This window comes from Salmo trutta, chromosome 5, assembly GCF_901001165.1.
Source record: "Salmo trutta chromosome 5, fSalTru1.1, whole genome shotgun sequence".
NCBI classification, from domain to species: Eukaryota; Metazoa; Chordata; class Actinopteri; order Salmoniformes; family Salmonidae; genus Salmo; species Salmo trutta.
Window position 1 is genome coordinate 10,130,238 of NC_042961.1, and position 22,883 is coordinate 10,153,120.

Here is a 22,883-nt window from a genome sequence, read left to right on the forward strand (position 1 = left end):
AATGCCCCCGTGCACAAAGCGAGGTCCATACAGGAATGGTTTGTCGAGGTCGGTGTGGAAGAACTTGACTGGCCTGCACAAAGCCCTGACCTCAAACCCATCGAATACCTTTGGGATGAATTGGAACGCCAACTGCGAGCCAGGCCTAATCGCCCCACATCAGTGCCCGACCTCACTAATGCTTTTGTGGCTGAATGGAAGCAAGTCCCCACAGCAATGTTCCAACATCTAGTGGAAAGCCTTCCCAGAAGAGTGGAGGCTGTTATAACAGCAAAGGGGGGACAACTAAATATTAATGCCCATGATTTTGGAATGAGATGTTCAACGAGCAGGTCTTCACATACTTTTGGTCATGTAGTGTACATACTATATTTTCCTTTCTGAATTGTCTTTTAGATTATATATTGTATTGGGGGGAGGGGGAAATTATATTGTCTCAATTTACGTTAAGCTGGTCTCGGCCATCACTGTATGTAGCCTTGTGCTCTCATTGTCATTTTCTACTAAGGCTTGTTTCTAGTCTCTCTCACTTATCTGCCTAAACCACAGTAAACTAGCCTATGTTTCTGTGACATAAACTGAGAGGTTTGCGCTATAGCCATTTGTGTTTAAACGTCCCAGATGGCGGTGGGATGCTCTAAAAGCATATCTGTGCCCTCCCCTGGTCAGTCATCTGTGAGGGTAAGCAATCCTGTAGGATGGACAGCTCAGAGGACACGCTCCACTCAAATAGCACTCAGGCTTCTGTTACCGCCGCAACAACGGCAGCCGTGAAGGAAGATGTATGGGAACAGACTGCAGATAAGGGCTACTAGAGTGATGCTCTCCGCCTGTGTCTAACTCTTACCCCTGTCGTCTGTCTCTGTCTTCTCTCTCCCCCATCCCCCCAACAGCTGCCAGCACCAGTTGGCTCCAGGAGCATGTCGCAGACCTAAGTCGAAGGTAAGATCGCCTTTCAGTGAGTCATCCTGCTGTTTCGATCCTCCTTGTTTTTCCCTTTAGTCCACAAGTGGACAGTTTCCCTCCCAAGAATCCCTCAGGAGATGGATGCACCAGTGTGTGTGTAATGTAACTAGCAGTCTGTCCCAGTTAAACTGAGGTTAACGGATAAATGAAATATACACAACATGGGGTGTAGTATTTTCAGCAAAACGTTACAGAGTGTCTTTGTCAGGGAAAAATATTGACTTAATTGGTTGAGCTTCTTGGGATGATTGTAAGGTATGAGAAGCAAGGGCCTGTGTCGTCATTTCCCATGGATTAAAATGACCCCTTCAGGCCAAACCTACCTGTAGAGGTCAGAGGTGAAACTCTTATCTTCCCTTTCACCTCCACCATATTGTGCTGTGCGCCCTCGCCCTGAGGTTAAGACCTGCTGGATGCTCTCAGTTCAGCCACTTCCTGCTTCTGGCCTTCACCTCTGGAGACTCTGTGCAGTGAAACTCCTCTCCACCCCTCATACGCTATCTTCCAGGATGATGAATCGCCTCACTTGTTTTGTCTAAATAATGAATGTTGGTGGGTTTTGTTTCAGTCCAGTGTTGAGATCATCTTGCACCTTTACGGTCTCTGCTTGTGCCCCGGTATGGAACCTGCCCACTCAGGAAGTGGAAAATCACAAAAGGCTGAGTCATGTTTAGAGTTGGAGGACTCATTTGAAAAAGAACACCCCCCTCCACCAACCTCCTAATGGGATATGTGAATGAGCTGCTTAAGGTCAGGTGAAACAAGCCGCTACCTCATTGCAGGACCGGCTTTATTTAGCTTTCCTTATGCAGGCGTTCCCTCATGGCTATAATAACCTAAGAATGTTTACAAACATACATGATCCCATAGAATAGACCAGTAGCACTATGAAACACAACTAGGCCTAAATAAGATTGATTCTGTGAGTGTGCAGTTGGCCATGACTGAAGTCTCATAATCGATTTATAAAACCCCAAATATGATGAAGTTGTTTTCTGACACATTCCCTCCTGAATAGAGAAAGACACATACAACCCCACCAGAGGAGGCTGGTGGAGGAGCTATAGGAGGATGAGCTCATTATAGTGGCTGGAATGGAATCACCCATTCTAGCCTTTTACAATGAGACTGTCCTCTTATAGCTCCTCCCACCAGCCTAATCTGAATCCCACCCACTTCAGATTACCTAGGGAAACAGCACCTATTATATACAACAGAGTAAAGTTCTGATTGATCTGAGTAGAAGGCACAGTGAACAGAATGTCCCGGATGACTTTTACTCATCGTTTTATTATCTGCCGTAATTGTGTCATGCATGTCTGTGGACCACGCTACCCTTTCTGGTGTTTGGTGGGTAGACATTATATAACCCTTGGAGCTAGTCCATGTCTGTGGACCACACTACCCTTTCTGGTGTTTGGTGGGTAGACATTATATAACCCTTGGAGCTAGTCCATGTCTGTGGACCACACTACCCTTTCTGGTGTTTGGTGGGTAGACATTATATAACCCTTGGAGCTAGTCCATGTCTGTGGACCACGCTACCCTTTCTGGTGTTTGGTGGGTAGACATTATATAACCCTTGGAGCTAGTCCATGTCTGTGGACCACGCTACCCTTTCTGGTGTTTGGTGGGTAGACATTATATAACCCTTGGAGCTAGTCCATGTCTGTAGACCACACTACCCTTTCTGGTGTTTGGTGGGTAGACATTATATAACCCTTGGAGCTAGTCCATGTCTGTGGACCACACTACCCTTTCTGGTGTTTGGTGGGTAGACATTATATAACCCTTGGAGCTAGTCCATGTCTGTGGACCACACTACCCTTTCTGGTGTTTGGTGGGTAGACATTATATAACCCTTGGAGCTAGTCCATGGTGTACTATTATTTGGGCAACTCCGTTTAGTCTGTATTTATAGTCAACATACATCATATCAAGTGTTTGTTTGTCTCACCATAATCCCACAATTTCTGTCTCCAGTGGGTGGGATTAAACATACTCTGGAACAAAGCTCCCTCTATCCACACAGTGTTCTCTCTCCTTCTGTCTCCCTCCTACTCTCTCTCTCTTTCCTTCCTACTCTCTCTCTAGGCAGTGCCGTCCGCACAGACTGTGCAGACAGGCGGCCAGGGAATCACACGACCGTTTCCCAAGTACTCAAATTATAGAATTGCAGCGGGGAGATAAAGAGATTATTGGGATTGTAAATCCTGCTTCCCGCTCACCCATCACCCCCTCCCCCCCAAAAAATGTTGGCTTCAAATTGAGTGACCGGAGGTCAAGCTTCTTAATGTTAATGCATTTTCTTTAAAAAATTATGCCTATTGTTTATTGTGTCCTTGTTGGACATCAGAGGACTAGTATCCTTGCATGTCTTCTATGAGGTTGACGTTGGACACTGATGCAGTTTAACCTGTTGGATTTACCCTAGGATAGGGGGCGCCACAGCGCATTTTGGAAAAAAATCGTTCCCATTTTCAACGGCCTACTAATCAAAGTCAGAAGCTAAGACATGCATATACTTATTTTATATGGATAGAAAACACCCTAAATTTTCTAAAACTGTTTGAATGGTGTCTGTGAGTATAACAGAACTCGTATGGCAGTCAAAACCCCGAGACCGATTGAACCAGAAAGTGGAAATCTGAATTGTGGACTCGACTTCACAGCCTTACCTATAAATCACAACGTAAAAAAATGAAAATTGAGCACTTTCCAGTGCTTCCACTAGATGTCCCCAGTCTTTACAAAGTGTTTTGAGGGTTCTGCGGTAGAAACTCAGTGAAAGAGACGATGTGGCAATTGGTCAGAGTAGTAGGGCCATGAGCATTGTGACGTCGGCGGCCGTGTCTGCCCCCACCTTTGGAAGCCTTTTGAAACACAATGACATCGTCCCACTCGAATCTGATTGGCTCTCTTGTTGAAACAGGCCCTGACGATTACTTGATACAACGTTTGACATGTTTGAACGACCCTAACTTACCGTAAACAGTCATTTTGCGTTAGACAGGTGCCGCGCACGGAACAACATTTGATTACAGCCTTAGGACGCGCTAACGACAGGAAGCTAATGGAACATAAAGCATGGACTTTTTCGACCGAAAATACATTTGTCATGGACCTGGGACATCGGGAAGTGTTTTCTGATGAAGACAACTAAAGGTGAGGGATTATTGGCGATATTATACAATATCAGATGTTACTTGCTCAAATGTTCAAAGATGGCGCCGAGCTAGGTTTTCGAGCTCAATTTCTGGGTATCGCATCCCATTTGATCTCAAAGTGTGATTACCCTGTAAAGTTAATTTAAAATCTGTTTTGACAGGTGTTTTCAAGAGATATTCATCTATAAATCTTAGATTGACAATATATATTAAAAAAATCGTTTTCGAATAGTAATTTATAAAATTGTAGCACTGTTTCCCGGGACGCATTATATGGGAAAATAGTTAGTCAACCTCAGGTGCCGATGTAAAATGCTGTTTTTATATAGAAATATGACCTTTATTGAACAAAAGATTGCATGCTGTGTGTAACATGATGTCCTAGGTGTGTCATCTGATGAAGTTTGTAAAAGGTTAGTGCTGCATTTAGCTGTTTTTTGGTTATATGTGATGGGTGTGCTTGCTCGGAAAATTCATATGATGCGACTTTTACAATGTACTCCTCTAACATAATCTAATATTGTGCTTTTCCTGTAAAACCTTTTTGAAATCGGACAACGAGGGTCGATTCAAGAGAGGTGTATCTATAAAACGATATGAGACAGCCCTATATTTGAAAAAAAATAAATATTGAATTTCGTTATGCTAATGTCGGGATGGTAGGCTGAAGAAGTTTTAAACACATTATATATAATTAATCTTCTCAGTATTTATCTAATCATGATCTATTACAAATAATGATATGCCAAAACCTGTGTACATCGCTTCAAATAGAAAACGGGGATAAACGGGAGTGCTCGACGTCGCGCTGGCTAAACGGAAGTGCTCGACGTCGCGCTGGCTAAACGGAAGTGCTCGACGTCGCGCTGGCTAAACGGGAGGTGGCGGGCGTCGCGCTGGCTAAACGGGAGGTGGCGGGCGTCGCGCTGTCTAAACGGAAGTGCTCGACGTCGCGCTTGCTAAACGGAAGGTGGCGGGCGTCGCGCTGGCTAAACGGGAGTGGCGGGCGTCGCGCTGGCTAAACGGGAGTGGCGGGCGTCGCGCTGGCTAAACGGGAGGTGGCGGGCGTCGCGCTGGCTAAACGGGAGGTGGCGGGCGTCGCGCTGGCTAAACGGGAGTGGCGGGCGTCGCGCTGGCTAAACGGGAGGTGGCGGGCGTCGCGCTGGCTAAACGGGAGGTGGCGGGCGTCGCGCTGGCTAAACGGGAGGTGGCGGGCGTCGCGCTGGCTAAACGGGAGTGGCGGGCGTCGCGCTGGCTAAACGGGACTGGCGGGCGTCGCGCTGGCTAAACTGGAGTGGCGGGCGTCGCACTGGTTTAAAGTGAATTAACTCGTTGCCCTCTACTGATGCTGATGAGTATGATGTATGGTCTCAGACACTCTGCGGTCAGACACAGCACCCCTCTGTCTGAGCAGGACGTCACTTCCTATCATATAATCACGCCTACTCCTAATGCACTGAATTAACGTTTCTGAATAAACACACATGACTGATCTGTAAACCGTGCACACTGTCTCATCTCAACACAGCTGTAAGAAGATGGGGTTCCATTCACTATAGGGATCAGTTATTTATTTTTTTATTGGGAAAGGAGAGCAATGTATTTCTTTCAGTCGCATGCTGAAAAGCAACACACATGAATGTTTAATGCCCATATATATGACAATGGCATTATGAAAGCAAGCCATTTGAATTAGATCAGAAATTGGTCATTTATGAACAGGGTGCAGCACATTCCAAACAGAAAATGTCATATCTGATCCAAAACACAGAACGAATTCAGCCATCTGTCTGTAAAATAATACATGACGAGTTGGGTCCCAAGAATATATATAAAAAATGTATCTTCTCAGTATTTAACTAATCAGGACTTATGCTATGCCAAAACCTGTCACTTCAAATAGAAAACGGGGCTAAATGTGAGTGCTGAATGTATATAACACATTTTTGGAAGATTACAATCACTTAGTCTCAGAAATATTAATGTTTTCACTTTTAAGATGGATATGTATATTACAGGTGCTCCCTGTCCCTGTCCTGGAATGTGATTTCTTCAGTTAGCCTTTAGTAATATGTGTTGTCAAAGTAACTCTAACCAGTTTAGACACCTTTTTTTATGCGTTTGGAGCAAAACTGAAGGGTTGGCTGGCTTTGTATACTAATCTTATTTTGTATGTTTTCAGTTTGTGTGGGATTATCCCTGGCCTCAGCAGTGTCCTCCTGCCTCGAATGAATCCATTTGTCTTAATCAACGTGGCCGGAGCTCTCTCACTCAGCATCACCTACATGCTCATTGAGATCAAGTAAGTCCTCCCCTCCGACACAGTGTAGTGGTGTAATGACATTAGTTAGTGGATTCGGGGGAAGTTATAAATCGAGACTGGGTATGAGGAAGAATGTGTACTCTGAATAATGTGTTCTCACAAAGCCCTTGTCTGCCTGCTGTGCGTGGCCTCCTCCTGTTATCAACCTCCATGAAAACTCCTGACATGCATTGCCTTCAGAAAGTATTCACACCCCTGGAATTTTTCCACATTTTGTCATGTTACTACAGCCTCAATTTTAAAAGTGATTGAAATTTTGTGTCACTGGCCTATACACAATACCCCTTAATGTTAGTGTTTTTAACAATGTTCACCAATGAAATGAAAATCTGAAATGTCTCGAGTCAACTATTCAACCCCTTTGTTATGGCAAGTCTACTGTAAATAAGTTCAGCAGTAAAAATGTGCTTAACAAGTCATAATAAGTTGCATGGACTCGCTCTGTGTTTGTGTTTAACATAATTTTTTAATGACTACTTCATCTCTGTACCCCACATATTCAATTAACTGTAAGGTCGCTCAGTCAATCAGTGAATTTCAAACACCGATTCAACCACAACGACCAGGGAGGTTTTCCAATGCCTCGCAAAAAAGACCACCTATTGGTAGATTGGTCAAACAAATCCAAAAGCAGACATTGAATATCCCTTTGAGCATGTTGAAGTTATTAATTACAGTTTGGATTACAAAGATACAGGCATCCTTCCTAACTCAGTTGCCGGAGAGGAAGGACACCGCTCAGGGATTTCACCATGAGGCCAAAGGTGTCTATAAAACAGAGTTTAATAGCTGTGATGGGAGAACTGAGGATGGATCAACAACATTGTAGTTACTCCACAAAACTAACCTAAATGACAGTGAAAAGGAAGTCTGTATAGAATAAAATATTCCAAAATATGCATCCTGTTTGCAATAAGGCACTAAAGTAAAACTGCAAAAAATGTGGCAAAGAAATTACATTTATGTCCTGAATACAAAGTATTATGTTTGGGGTAAAGCCAACACATCACTGAGTACCACTCTTCATATTTTCAAGCATAGTGGTGGCTGCATCATGTTATGGGTATGCTTGTCATCTGCAAAAACAAGGGATTTCTTAGGACACAAAGAAACAGAATAGAGCTAAGGACAGGCAAAATCTTAGAGGAAAACCTGGTTCAGTCTGCTTTCTAACAGACATTGGGAGACAAATTCACCTTTCACCAGGACAATAGCCTAAAATACAAGACCAAATACTAGAGTTGCTTACCAAGACGACATTGAATGTTCCTAAGTGGCCTAGTTACAGTTTTGATTTAAATCATCTTGAAAATCTATGGCAAGACTTGAAAATGGCTGACTACCAATGATCAACAACCAATTTGACAGAATGTGCATATATTGTACATCCAGGTGTGCAAAGCTCTTACTCACAGCTGTAATCACTGCCAAAGGTGATTCTAACATGTATTGACTCAGAGGTGTGAATACTTGTGTAAATTAGATATTTCTGTGTTTCATTTTCAATACATTTGAACAAATTTCTAAAAATATGTTTCCACTTTGTCATTATAGGGGTATTGTGTGTAGATGGGTGAGAAACAACCAAATGTGGAATAGGTTAAGGAGTATAAATACTTTCTGAAGGCACTGCAAATAGTGTATGTGCTCCTAACTTTATAACTTACCAGTATTATGAAGTACCTGATGCGCTCTCTGACTGCAGTAATTACAATGCTGTGGACACGGCCTCGGCGGTGGCCATCGGCCTCATGATCTTTGGCACCATGTATCCCATGAGCGTGTACAGCGGGAAGGTGCTCCTTCAGGTAGGCTATCCAAACAGGTCCACACTCTAAACTGGACTGGATCGTTGAATTCTCTTTAGGACGTGACGTGGATCAGACAACTGTACTGTAACTCAACACTTATCTCTTGGAATGATTGTGAGATATGTTCGGTCCAAATTCTGTTTGGCTCGCACTGTTTGTTGTAAGAGAGTATGTTCTTTGATGGAACTTAACTCAGTAACTAATTGACTTATTGGACTGTGTGCTGTGTTTTGATGTGACTCAAATCTGTTTGCGTTGTGCTCTCCTCTTTAGACCACTCCATCCCATGTCATCGGCCAGCTTGACAAATTGCTCAGAGAGGTAAGACTTAGAACACTCAGATATGGGTTGAGTAACATCTGCTTTCATTTACAGATGTGTGGGAATACAACATAAATTGTCATTTTAATCACAAGGATGGTCAGTCCTTGCATGTATTGCTCTGTCTACAAATCTGAGTGGTTGCACTTCTCCAGCACCATCCCTCAGGTATTTTTCAAAACAAGTGGGGGTGAGGGGGTGGTGAAAGCTTTGTTTTTCCAGTCCAAAATTGTCCCTTAGAAACAGGACGGGAGGTCAAATGAGGACAACCCTGGTGAAGTAATCCTAATTATAACAATATAACAAGGTTAATGGAATGTTCATATAATGCTACAGCTGGACATGAAATACATGTTAATAATAAGACATGTGAGATGGAATACATAATACATAGAAACTATTTACATAATACAGGGATATTTACAGTCATCAAACAGTTTATAGAAAACGGGTTATTTCCTCATTAAAACAGCAATCTGCTGTTGCTTCATCCATTTTTTTAAAAAAGTATAAATGAATGATATGTACCCTTTTGATTCTTGAATATAACCTCATGAGCTTAGTTCAACTGTCTTACCCCGTCAGAACCCAAATTATTAGCTTGTTTACTCCAATGTTAGTAAACAAAGTAAATAAACATTATATAGCCTCAACATGGTTAAAACTATGACTTTTTGATATCATGGATGGTCAGTGCTTGCATCTATAGCTCTGTCTATGAATTTGAGAGTAGTTACATTTCTCCAGCTCCATCCCTCAGCTTTTTATCATGCAGTGCCGGGGTCTACACTTTATTATTCTTTCAACTGCCCTTTTTAAGGCCTTACTTAACGTAATTACTTAAAAAAAATCTGTTTCCCTATGGTTGCGCTATGGTTATGGAAAGCAAAGTGGGTAGCCAATGGGGACTTCTCATCTTTACTCCTCATGGCACTCAGTGATGCGTTTGCAGAGGGTTGTCCTCATAGAAAAGAGGTAAATTACTATAGGTCAAGCCCGTCCTATTGGTTGCACTGCCTAAAGAAGACAGCAAAACATTGTACCACATGCATTGTAGCCAGTTTTGGTCTCTGTTTTATATTTTATATTTCTTAAGTGTTTTTCACAGTGTGCAACAACTTGCAATGATTCCCTACCACCTTTGGGATCCTATTGTTGGGATCCTATCCTGATTGGGATCCCATCCATGTTCTAAATAGATCTAGTTATAGTTTTTCCAGACCATGCCAGTTGACTGGGGCTGGTTACACGGTCAACTGGTTCCTACAACCGTTGATAGGAAGATGTCAGTCTCTGCCCTCATGGCCTCTATCCCACTGTAAATGTGTAACGTTGTGTAACGTTGTGTAACGCTGTACGTTCTCCCCCATCAGGTCTCCACTCTGGAGGGGGTCCTGGAGGTCCGTAACGAGCACTTCTGGACGGTTGGCTTTGGCTCTCTGGTACGTCATCATGGTTTTGTCACTGTTGTCCTCATTGTACCCAGCAGACTCCCAGTGCTATGCACCACGCTCTGTTTCCTCTGCCGGCTCCCCCCACCAGATGCCAGGAACACAAAGAGAACGCCACTCACCCTCATCATTTAGTTTAGTGGCCCCCTTGTTGTTTACGAACAATTGGCAAGGATTTGCTCACTCAAATGAAAAGGGGACAAGTTTCTCATGCGTTACAATTTCTCTGTTGATTTAAGACTTTTAACTGCCTCCAACTTGTTTTTGACTGACAGGAATGCATTGCTTATTTCTAAATGATAGGGTTAGGGTGATATGATCATGTACAAGATTGCCTTACAACAAGCATAGTCCCATGTATTCCTTTGTGTCCAAGAAGCATGCTGTGGATATCAAAGGTTAGATGCCAGTTTAATTAAACAGTCCTGTGTCGGTGAGGGGAACTTTCTGAGCACAGAGGGTACTGCCAGTAGAGTGGGAGGGCACTAGAGGGGGGGGGGGCACTAGAGGGAGGGAACTAGAGGGGCGGAGGGAGGGAACTAGAGGGGCGGAGGGAGGGAACTAGAGGGGCGGAGGGAGGGAACTAGAGGGGCGGAGGGAGGGCACTAGAGGGGCGGAGGGAAGGAACTAGAGGGGGGAGGGAGGGACCTAGAGGGAGGGAACTAGAGGGATGGCGGGAGGGATGGCAGGAGGGATGGAACTAGAGGGAGTGAGGGAGCGAGGGAACTAGAGGGAGGGAAGGAGGGAGCGAGAGAACTAGGAGGAAGTGAGAGAACTGGAGGGAGGGAGCGAGAGGGCTGTGCTCCTAATTGCTGTGTGGACTAAGTTTATCCAGTAGTGTTGCTGTAGTGCCTAGTTGCCACACTGTTCTCACCAGACTGTATGCCCTAGGGTACTGCCAGTAGAGGGAGGGAGAGAACTGGAGGGAGGGAGGGAGGGAGGGAGGGAGAGAACTGGAGGGAGGGAGGGAGGGAGGGAGAGAACTGGAGGGAGGGAGGGAGGGAGAGAACTGGAGGGAGACAACTAGAGGGAGGGATGAGGGAGAGGGAACTAGAGGGAGGGAGAGAAGTAGAGGGGGAGGGAGGGTACTGGAGGAAAGGATGGAGGGAGCGAGGCAGAGAACTGGAGGGAGTGAGGCAAAGAACGGGGGGAGTGAGAGAACTGTAGGGATGGAGAGAGGGAACTGGAGGGGTTGGTGGGAGGGAGGGAACTAGGCAGGAGGGAGCGAGCGAACTGGAGGGAAGGAGGGAGCGAGGCAGAGGACTGGAGGGAAGGAGGGAGCGAGGCAGAGGACTGGAGGGAAGGAGGGAGCGAGGCAGAGGACTGGAGGGAAGGAGGGAGCGAGGCAGAGAACTGGAGGGAGTGAAGCAGAGAACTGGACGGAAGGAGGGAGCGAGGCAGAGGACTGGAGGGAAGGAGGGAGCGAGGCAGAGGACTGGAGGGAAGGAGGGAGCGAGGCAGAGGACTGGAGGGAAGGAGGGAGCGAGGCAGAGGACTGGAGGGAAGGAGGGAGCGAGGCAGAGAACTGGAGGGAAGGAGGGAGCGAGGCAGAGAACTGGAGGGAAGGAGGGAGCGAGGCAGAGAACTGGAGGGAGCAAGGGAGTGAACTGAGGGGGCCGAGGGAGAGCTGGTGGGAGGGAGGGAACTGGTGGAAGGGAGGGAGGGAGGGAACTGGTGGGAGCGAGCAAGATGTGGGTGGGAGCGAGCAAGATGTGGGAGGGAGCGAGCAAGAACTTGTGGGAGGGAGGGAGCGAGAACTTGTGGGAGGGAGCGAGAACTTGTGGGAGGGAGGGAGCGAGAACTTGTGGGAGGGAGGGAGCGAGAACTTGTGGGAGGGAGGGAGCGAGAACTTGTGGGAGGGAGGGAGCGAGAACTTGTGGGAGGGAGGGAGCGAGAACTTGTGGGAGGGAGGGAGCGAGAACTTGTGGGAGGGAGGGAGCGAGAACTTGTGGGAGGGAGGGAGCGAGAACTTGTGGGAGGGAGGGAGCGGGAACTGGAAGGAGGGAGCGAGGCAGAGAACTGGTGGAAGGGATGCGAGGCAGAGATCTGGTGGGAGGGAGATGAAAACTGGTGGGAGGGAGGCGGGGCGAACTGGATGGATGGAGGGAACTGGGGTGAGGGAGGGAGTGAGGTAACTGGGGTGAGGGAGGGAGTGAGGGAACTGGGGTGAGGGAGGGAAATGGAGGGAGGGAGGGAGGGAGGCGGGGCGAACTGGATGGATGGAGGGAACTGGGGTGAGGGAGGGAGTGAGGTAACTGGGGTGAGGGAGGGAGTGAGGTAACTGGGGTGAGGGAGGGAGTGAGGTAACTGGGGTGAGGGAGGGAGTGAGGGAACTGGGGTGAGGGAGGGAGAGAACTGGAGGGAACTGGGGTGAGGGAGGGAGCGAGGCATGTAGCGAACTGGAGGGAGCGAGGCATGTAGCGAACTGGAGGGAGCGAGGCATGTAGCGAACTGGAGGGAGCGAGGCATGTAGCGAACTGGAGGGAGCGAGGCATGTAGCGAACTGGAGGGAGCGAGGCATGTAGCGAACTGGAGGGAGCGAGGGAGCGAGCGAGGGAGGGAACTGGGGTTGAGGGAGGTAGTGAGCGAACTGGTGGGAGGGAAAGAACTGGTGGGAGGGAGGGTGGGATGGAAAGAGTGAGCTGGAGGGGGGAGGGAGGGATGGATAGATAGAACTGGAGAGAGGCAGAGAACAGAGGCAGAGAACTGGAGAGAGGCAGAGAACTGGAGAGAGGCAGAGAACTGGAGAGAGGCAGAGAACTGGAGAGAGGCAGAGAACTGGAGAGAGGCAGAGAACTGGAGGGAGGCAGAGAACTGGAGGGAGGCAGAGAACTGGAGGGAGGGAGGCAGAGAACTGGAGGGAGGGAGGCAGAGAACTGGAGGGAGGGAGGCAGAGAACTGGAGGGAGGGAGGCAGAGAACTGGAGGGAGGGAGGCAGAGAACTGGAGGGAGGGAGGCAGAGAACTGGAGGGAGGGAGGCAGAGAACTGGAGGGAGGGAGGCAGAGAACTGGAGGGAGGGAGGCAGAGAACTGGAGGGAGGGAGGCAGAGAACTGGAGGGAGGGAGGCAGAGAACTGGAGGGAGGGAGGCAGAGACCTGGAGGGAGGGAGGCAGAGACCTGGAGGGAGGGAGGCAGAGACCTGGAGGGAGGGAGGCAGAGACCTGGAGGGAGGGAGGCAGAGACCTGGAGGGAGGAAGGGAACTGGTGGGAGGGAGGGAGTGAGGGAGGGAGGGAGTGAGGGAGGGAACTGGTGGGAGGGAGGGAGTGAGTGAGGGAACTGGTGGGAGGGAGGGAGTGAGTGAGGGAACTGGTGGGAGGGAGGGAGGGAACTGGTGGGAGGGAGGGAGTGAGTGAGGGAACTGCTGGGAGGGAGGGAGTGAGTGAGGGAACTGGTGGGAGGGAGAGAGAGAACTGGTGGGAGGGAGAGAGAGAACTGGTGGGAGGGAGAGAACTGGGGATGGAGGGAGAGAACTTCTGGGAGGGAGAGAACTTGAGGGAGGGACAGAGAGAGTGAGCTGGAGGGAGAGAGGGAGGGATGGAGAGAACTGGAGGGAGGGAGGCAGAGAACTGGATGGAGCGAGAGATCTTGTGGGAGGGAGGGAGCGAACTAGTGCGAGGGGTGAACTGGAGGGAGGGAGGGAACTGGGGCGAACTGGAGGGGAGTGAGCGAACTGTAGGGAGAGATTTGGTGGGAGGCAGGGGGGGGTAGAGAACTGTTGGGTGGGAGGGAACGAACTGGAGGGAGGGAGGTAGATAGCGAGCGAGTTGGTGAACTGGAGGGAGGGAGGCAGAGAGTGAGCGAGATGGTGAACTGGAAGGAGGGAGGCAGAGAGCGAGCGAGATGGCGAACTGGAGGGAAGGAGGCAGAGAGCGAGCGAGATGGTGAACTGGAGGGAAGGAGGCAGAGAGCGAGCGAGATGGTGAACTGGAGGGAAGGAGGCAGAGAGCGAGCGAGATGGCGAACTGGAGGGAGGGCGGCAGAGAGCGACCTGGAGGGAGGGCGGTAGAGAGCGACCTGGAGGGAGGGCGGCAGAGAGCGACCTGGAGGGAGGGAGGGAAAGAGTCAACTGGAGGGAGGGAGGGATAGAGCGAACTGGAGGGAGGGAGGGATAGAGCGAACTGGAGGGAGGGACAGAGCGAACTGGAGGGAGGGAGAGAACTAGAGGGAGGGAGAGGGAGGACATAGAGTAAACAAAGACTGTCTTTTAACTCCTTGTCTCCTCCACCGGCTTTGTGTACAGGCTGGCTCCGTCCACGTCCGAATACGCCGGGATGCCAACGAGCAGATGGTGCTGGCCCATGTGACCAACCGCCTCTTCCCCCTCGTGTCCACGCTGACGGTTCAGATCTTCAAGGATGACTGGATCCGGCCTTCCCTCGTGGCCGAGGCGCTCCCAGCCGGCACACTCAGACCCTCTGACTACGGGGGCCTGTCCAGCTTCGTGCCCCCTCCCCCCAAACCCTCAGAGGACATTAATCGTCTCACCTCTACCCCGTTTAAACCCAGCAGCCCGCCGCCAGAGTTCTCCTTCAACACCCCTGGGAGGCATGTCCACCCTGTGGTGCTCCCAAACACCCAACCTCACAGGCCTTACGGCATGGGCCTCAGCTACGGAGCCTCCCCCTACACCAGCATGCTCAACCAGGATCTAGCCCGGCCGGGGATTGGGCTGGGGATGGGGATAGGGATGAACATGGGAATGGGTGCAGGGATGCCTTCGTCACAAGGTTTCAGAACTGCCTTAGGTGCTGCGCCACAGCGATTTGGAAGCATCCCTGTCCCATCACAGTACAGCCAGTACAGACCCTGATGTTTAGAACATGAGGTATAGAAGTGGGATTTTAGAGAGAAAATATTATGGTATTTATTTTTGATGGAACCAGGACATCCATTCTGACCATAGGTTGATTTTCTATCTTTGTATATTTTTTGGATTATTCTTCGAAAAGCTAATGAGTTGGAAATTAACTGTAGGCCTGTGTTTTTTCTTTGTATGCCAGTTCAAATGAAAAGTTCTTCTGTTTGAGAATTGTGGAAGAGCTCTATTGCTTTTGTACCATAAATGTGTGCGTTAAACCATGAATTCACTTTCGTGCTCTTAGGACTTCAATATTTGATTCAGTAACTGTTATTCCTTTGGTTGATGGACATCACAAGATGGGAGTGATATTTTTCGGTAGAAAAAGTGACCTAATGAAGGGACAATACATAATGTGGCAATACATACTCATGTTTTGCCACATTATCTTCTGTATTAGAAGCATCACTTTGATACATTATAATGATTCCTGATGCTAACCTCATTGTGATGTATGTATTATACCTTCTACTATTTTATGGAAACAAATACGTACTGTATCATTTTCCAGTTCAGTATAGTCTACAATAAATTAAATGCAAACTCATGTAAAATCACTGTAATTGCCCTATTGTTTGTCACATACTTGAACTTTCCAGGTCATGTCTATGTCCGTTGAAAGACTCCAATGAGTTTGGTGACTCAGTGGGAGGAGAATTGTCAACTGTCTGTATTTTAAAAAATGCAGGTAGGCCTACTTTAATGTTCCAACATAATATTCCAATCGAAGCTTTAAGACATTGATTAAAACCACTTTCCATGGGCTACCTGTTGAGATGTTGAGGGCGAAGCGTGAAGAGTATCATACATAAAATTGAAGCATATAGGAGATCAATGTCTGGCATGTAATAAACACATTCCTCTTGAATTAGTTTTTCTTTTTGAGTTTTGTTTTAATTTCATGTTTACAGTCTTTCATACAATGCGTGTTTGGAAAATTTTGACATTTTCATTTTGCGTTTGGCTAAATAAAATCAGCCTTGCGAAGCTGCCAACTTACTGCATGGATAGCGCAGCGTGAAAGTCTGGTATTTAAAAAAATTAAAATTAATTGAAGCACATCACAATAACCAAAAAAGAGGGCTATACAAGGGCATGTAGGGAAATATGATATTCAGTCTAAAACTGGAATATGTTCCCTATGTACCTATTAATATGACTAATATCAGTTAGCCCAAATTATAGGCTCATGGATGGGCAACTTCAGAAGGTCCTTTTCATGTTCATTTTCTCATGTTTTAAACATGCTCTCTTTAGAGCTTGTTTCCTGTAGGCTTACCCTGGTGTGACTTTTTGATAATCATGTAAATCTCTCTCGGACAAGGTGACTTATCAATATATTCAGCTCTATTTACTCTAATTATAATTTTCAGAGTCAAAGTCGACATCATGCAAAACTACAAATCCCTGCAAGCTCCTGCACGTCATCTCTATCTGACACCTTTGCTAACAGGTATTGTTCAAAGAATTGTCAATTGTAAAGACATTTTGCTACATTTAGCTAAGATTAGTTAATACAGAGATTCTTATCATTTAAAAAAGTATATTATTTGATACTTTTTACCCCTTTTTCTCCCCAATTTCATGGTATCCATTTACATTTAAGTCATTTAGCAGACGCTCTTATCCAGAGCGACTTACAAATTGGTATCCAGTTGGTAGTTAGTCTTGTCCCATCACTGCAACTCCCGTACGGACTCGGGAGAGGCGAAGGTCGAGAGGCGAAACACGACCCCACCAAGCTGCACTGCTTCTTGACACACTGCTCGCTTAACCCGGAAGCCAGTCGCACCAATGTGTCACCATGGCATTTGTAGTTCTTTATGACAGCCACTTTAGCAGCTAATTAGCGTTACATTTTAGGGGTGTAAGTACAGGCGAATATATTGCTAAAAGTCATCTTGTCCTTTCAGAGATTTACACGGTTATCAAAACGTCAAGCCAGGGTAAGTCTATACGAAACAGCCCTTATTTGAAGTGTTTCTAAAATCCCCTATGGGAAAAATGAATGGTGGAAAAACAATTGGAACAAGTTCCTTGTTTGATCACTAGGTGTTATGGGTATTATGACTCATGCTGTGGTACTCCATTGCACAGATAAATGACCTACGGTAAAGAAAGACTTCTCTGAGTCTATATTCTATAGTGAACGTGAAGAAGCTGTAGGCACATTCAGGCTATTCAACTTTGTGTCATTAGGCTAAACCCAAAGGTTTCTTTGTGAAAGGTAAGACATCCAAAGTAAATTCCATTCGCCACAGGGCCAGACGCCTCAATTGTAAAATATCTTGTTTTCTGACAACAAAACATCAAAGTCGACATATATAGGCAAGGAGGCCTATACTAATATTTTTTTAAATGTTTAATTTAAAAGCCTTCGAGAAAGTATGCCTTTGGTTGACATATAATTCACAGTGTTCTATCTGGACCTTGAGAAACCATGACATGACATTAAGGCATAATCTGTTAATCAAATGCACCAATTTGCTGAGTTGAAAGGAGATGGAAAGCTAACAAATAAAGTCAAGTATGCATGCCATAGGGGTCCCAAAGATTAGGATAATAGAACATTTCAGACAGAGGTTGTCTAGAGAAGTTATCTCACATTTCAGTAGTTAAAAAAAAACTAGATCCCTTAGGGCAGAAATGGGGCCGGAGTGTTTTCACACCTTTTCTCCATCCCTAGCAAACAACGCTGATTTAAACTAATTGTAAACTGAAAATCATGATTAGTTGATTATTGGAGTTGTGTGTGTGTGTGTTAGCTGCGGCTGGGGCTAAAGTGGGACACCAATAAGCCCCCCGAGGGCTGGAGTTGCTCATCCCTGACCCCTTATATTAATATAGAATCATTACAGCACCACTGTTATATTATAACCACTTACTCAAACTGTAATTTCTCATCTGTTTCATCCCCCAAAATGACTGGAATGTCTCATACATTGGTGGCATAGAAATGATATCAACAGTGCTGCTTGGAAAGCAGCTGACTGAGGGGGCTGTTTTCAATGCATTATTTGCACCTTTCTAAAGTGTATTCCTAAAGCTACATTCATTTGACTCTAAATGCCTGACACTTGATGCTCAGACATCCATCAGAAGCACGTTATCTGTGTGAAGGCTATAAGGCAGGGGTATTCAACTCTTACCCTACGAGGTCTGGAGCCTGCTGGTTTTCTGTTCTACCTGATAATTACACCCACCTGGTGTCCCAGGTCTAAATCAGTCCCTGACTAGAGGGGAACAATGAAAAATGCAGTGAAACTGGCTTCAAGATCCAGAGATGAGTTTGAGGTCTATAGGGTGTATATTTACAGCTTCTCTCAACATACAGTATTCAGACCCCTTCCCTTTGCTGGAAATTGAGCTCAGGTGCCTCCTGTTTCCATTGATCATTCTTGAGATGTTTTTAGAACCTGATTGGAGTCCAGCTGTGGTAAATTCAATTGATTGCACATGATTTGGAAAAGCCCCTATATTAGGCCCCACAGTTGACAGTGCATGTCAGAGCAAAAACCAAGCAATGAGGTCAAAGGAATTGTCCGTAAAGCTCAGAGACAGGATTGTGTCGAGGCACAGATCTGGGGAAGGGTACCAAAACATTTCTGCAGTATTGAAGGTCCCCAAGAACACAGTGGCCTCCATCATTCTTAAATGGAAGAAGTTGGGAACCACCAAGAATCTTCCTTGAGCTGGCCGCCCGGCCAAACTGAGCAATCGGGGGAGAAAGGCCTTGGTCAGGGAGGTGACCAAGAACCCGATGGTCACCCTGACAGAGCTCCAGAGTTCCTCTGTGGAGATCAGGGAACCTTCCAGCAGGACAACCATCTCTGCAGCACTCCACCAATCAGGCCTTTATGGTAGAGTGGCTAGACGGAAGCCACTACTCAGTAAAAGGCACATGACAGCCCACTTGGAATTTGCCAAAAGGCACATAAAGGACTCAGACCATGAGAAACAACATTCTGTGGTTTGATGAAACCAAGATTGAACTCTTTGGCCTGAATGCCAAGCATCACGTCTTGAAGAAACCTGGCACCATCCCTACGGTGAAGCGTGGTGGCAGCATCATGCTCTGGGGATGTTTTTCAGTGGCAGGGACTGGGAGACTAGTCAGGATCAAGAGAAAGATGAACGGAGCAAAGTACAGAGATCCTTGATGAAAACCTGCTCCAGAGCGCTCCGGAATTCAGACCAGGATGAAGGTTCACCTTCCAACGGGACAATGACTCTAAGCTCACAGCCAAGACAACGCAGAAGTGGCTTCGGGACAAGTCTCTGAATGTCCTTGAGTGGCCAAGCCAGAGCCCGGACTTGAACACGATCGAACATCTCTGGATAGACCTGTAAATAGCTGTGCAGCAATGCTCTCCATCCAACCTGACAGAGCGTGAGATGATCTGCAGAGAATGGGAGAAACTCCCCAAATACAGGTGTGCCAAACTTGTTGCACCTTTGGCAGCGTAATTGCTGCCAAAGGTGCTTCAACAAAGTACTGAGTAAAGGGTCTGAATACTTATGTACATTTTATATTTCAGATGAGAATTTTTTATAAATCTGTTTTAGCTATGTAATTATGGGGTATTGTATGTAGATTGATTATGGGGACAATTTAATACATTTTAGAACAGGGCTGTAAAGTAACAATGTGGAAAAAGTCAAGGGGTCTGAATACTTCCCGAATGCACTGTATATTTATTAATAAAACATTGAGACGGACTTCCAAAATCAATTCCTCACAATGAGTCCAGTTGTAAGGACTTGTAATGGTGTTTTGTTTTTTTTGCAGGCAATTGCAATTTGAGGGCATTTTGGTAATTGGTTTTTCTATGGTATATTGTCTGGAGGGGGTGTGCGTGTCCATGTTCATTCTATTTTTCTGAATTCCCATTATCTTCCTTACACTTATCAGTCCAATTCATGTATCTGTCAAGCATTAATTGTGTAGGCCACAGCAGCTCTCAAGTTGCACAGATGGGCTGAATGACTATATACTGTAGATGTCCAATTCTTCTTCTGTTCTGTGTCATTTCTGTTTTGACATCTGTCAGCCAAATCAGTTGAGCTTTTGTTTTATAAAAAGAAAGGCGTTGTTGTGTGAATGGAGCTGTGCTTCCTGGAATGGCTAGACTACCACGTGGTGAAAGAAGCTCTTGGTGGGGTGTTAAAGGGGGCACAGCTGGTGTGAACTTGTGCTAGCCCTCAGCGAACAACCCAAGTCTCAGATATGCTATGAAAGCATAGCTGTCACATTAGATGAAGGAAAACATAGCTACACTGAACAAAAATATAAACGCCACGTGAAATGTTGGTCCCATGTTTCATGAGCTGAAATAAAAGATCCCAGAAATGTTCCATACACCAAAAAAGCTTATTTCTCTTTAATTTTGTGCACAACTCTGTTAAAAACGGTATTCTAAAATGTGCAGTTTTGTCACACAACACAAACCCACAGATGTCTCAAGTTTTGAGGGAGCGTGCAGTTGGCATGCTGACTGTAAGAATGTCCACCAGAACTGTTGCCAGAGAATTGAATGTTCATTTCTTTACCACAAGCCGCCTCCAATGTCGTTTTAGAGAATTTAGCAGTACTTCCGACCGGCCTCACAACCGCAGACCACGTGTATGGTGTCGTGTGGGCGAGCAGTTTGTTGATGTCAACGTTGATGTCAACAGAGTGCCCTATGGTGGCGATGGAGTTATGATATGGGCAGGCATAACCTACGACAGTTGGCATGAATGACTATAAGAATGTCCACCAGAGCTGTTGCCTTGAGAATTGAATGTTCATTTCTTTACCACAAGCCGCCTCCAATGTCGTTTTAGAGAATTTAGCAGTACTTCCGACCGGCCTCACAACCGCAGACCACGTGTATGGCGTCGTGTGGGCGAGCTGTTTGTTGATGTCATCAGAGTGCCCTCTGGCGGCTGGGGAGTTATGGTATGGGCAGGCATAAGCTACGGACAACGAACACAATTGCGTTTTATCAATGGGCAATTTGAATGCACGGAATTACCGTGACGAGATCCTGAGGCCCATTTTTTTTTTAAGGTATCTGTGACCAACAGATGCATATCTGTATTCCCAGTCATGTGAAATTCATAGATTAGGGCCTAATGAATTTATTTAAATTGACTGATTTCCTCATATGAACTGTAACTCAGTAACATCTTTGAAATTGAATGTTGTGTTTATATTTTTGTTCAGTATACATGGCACACTGTGAACCATTCCGAGGGAGGGAGTAACTGTGATGCCAGCTAAATACCCAAGGAAATGGTGGGAAAACAAGTAAGCTTCTCTGCAGAAAAATTCCCTCTGCTTTTACTTATTATTTTATTCACTCTCATTCAAGTGACTTTATCATGTGACTCCCAAACACGTACTGTGTTGCTTTAATCAGAATGTGGATTGGAACAGACCACTTGATATCATAATCTGATTTCCTGTCAGTTGCCTAAGAGAAGTGGACAATGCCCCCACTGTGTTGGACTCACTTTACCCTTTTACTCAAGTTTACTATTTGAATAACTGTACATCATGTCTGGCTGCCTGACTTCATCTCCACCTCATGGGTTTGTGAAGATAAAACAAGCTCATGCCACACTGGGAACAATTATCCCACATTAATCTTGGATGTCACGAAGGCTATACATTCCCTTCGTTAGACAACATCCTTCCATTTTGACGGCAGTGCTACTGAAATTACTTTTACACTTGTGACTCAATAGAGATTTTACATTTACATTTGATTAATTTAGCAGACGCTCTTATACAGAGCAACTTACAGTAGTGAGTGCATACATTTTCATACTGTTTTCCAAACAGAGATATCTGTTTTCGGTTCTAAATACAGATACAATTTGTCAGTGAATGCCTGCCATGTGAATAGTGTTAGAGTCGATCCAGGGTAAAACAAAAGAGAGATTTAAAGGTGAACAAGCACCGCTCTCCTGCTTCACAGTTCTCATTGAAGAAATGAAAATCCTCTACACACAGTGGAATGCTCATTTATCTTAACTGTGGGATTTGACTAATGGCAGATGAGATCAGAATATCGTACCTGCAGTTTCTGCCCAGGTGTGTCCTTTTTTAGACAGTTTATTGTCTTTGGTGCCTGTAAGCATTAGATGACGGAACAGAAGGGGGGTTGGGAAACGTTCTGGGACATGTCCTCCACCCAACCTGAACCAGATCCACAGGAAACAGAATCTTAATCCCCATGGTGCGAAAAAAACACCAATGGATGAGAGACAGTGAAAAGGCCCCTTTTAACACCGCTTATTCTGGAACGCCACTAAAGCAATGTGTGCCGCCAACCCAGCTCAGCCCGTAGGCTGTGCCCGTCCAGGAATGTGACAAGAGGAGAATGTTTCCATGATGGCTGCTGGTGGAGCCTGAAGACTCCCAGCTCTGCCAGGGGGTCCTCCTCTCAACCTGAACAGCCGCAGGGCACTAAAAGCCCCCAGCCAAGCTCGTCTCTCAGTGTGTTCTCCACGCCTGCCTTCCACACAATGCTAACAGCCCACCCCTACAGTCTGGCACAGAGACAGTGTGTCTGTTACTCCCCGCCACTAATGATCTCCTAATCGTACTCGGGTCAGGGTCGCCAACTCACTGAAGCAGAACTGTGCCTGTCAGGAATGCAGGGGGCTTAGCGCCATTAAACTACTCATGTAGGCACCCCTCTCTCCCCTTCGACTGTCCTCACTGTAAACATATACACTTACCCTCAGTGCCTCACATACAGCCCTCCACAGTGCACTGAATGAACATATGGCTTGTCTCAATCAAAGCACTAAAGAGATTTCCAGGATATGTGGAATTTGAAGTAATTCATGCGTGCTTGGTTTTGTGTTATTAGCAAAGACTGCATGCCATTTTCTTGATTAATGCATGCATTTGATGCGTTGCACCACATTCAGTGCAAGCTTAATATTTAGTGTAAGTTTATTTATCTACAGTCCCTTGTTACAAAATGCA

General features: G+C 46.2%; 1 protein-coding gene across 1 annotated transcript in view; it reads left to right on the plus strand.

The window, feature by feature from the left end:
- Positions 1-15,768, plus strand: part of LOC115193638 (zinc transporter 6) — a 77,605-nt gene extending 61,837 nt beyond the window's left edge. Inside the window, exons 10-15 of the mRNA XM_029752477.1 lie at positions 894-942; positions 6,316-6,435; positions 8,162-8,264; positions 8,541-8,588; positions 9,962-10,030; positions 14,282-15,768. Coding sequence (XP_029608337.1) covers positions 894-942; positions 6,316-6,435; positions 8,162-8,264; positions 8,541-8,588; positions 9,962-10,030; positions 14,282-14,851 — 959 coding nt within the window. The 3' untranslated portion in view covers positions 14,852-15,768. The remainder of the gene's footprint in view (positions 1-893; positions 943-6,315; positions 6,436-8,161; positions 8,265-8,540; positions 8,589-9,961; positions 10,031-14,281) is intronic.
- The last annotated feature ends 7,115 nt before the right edge of the window (positions 15,769-22,883 follow it).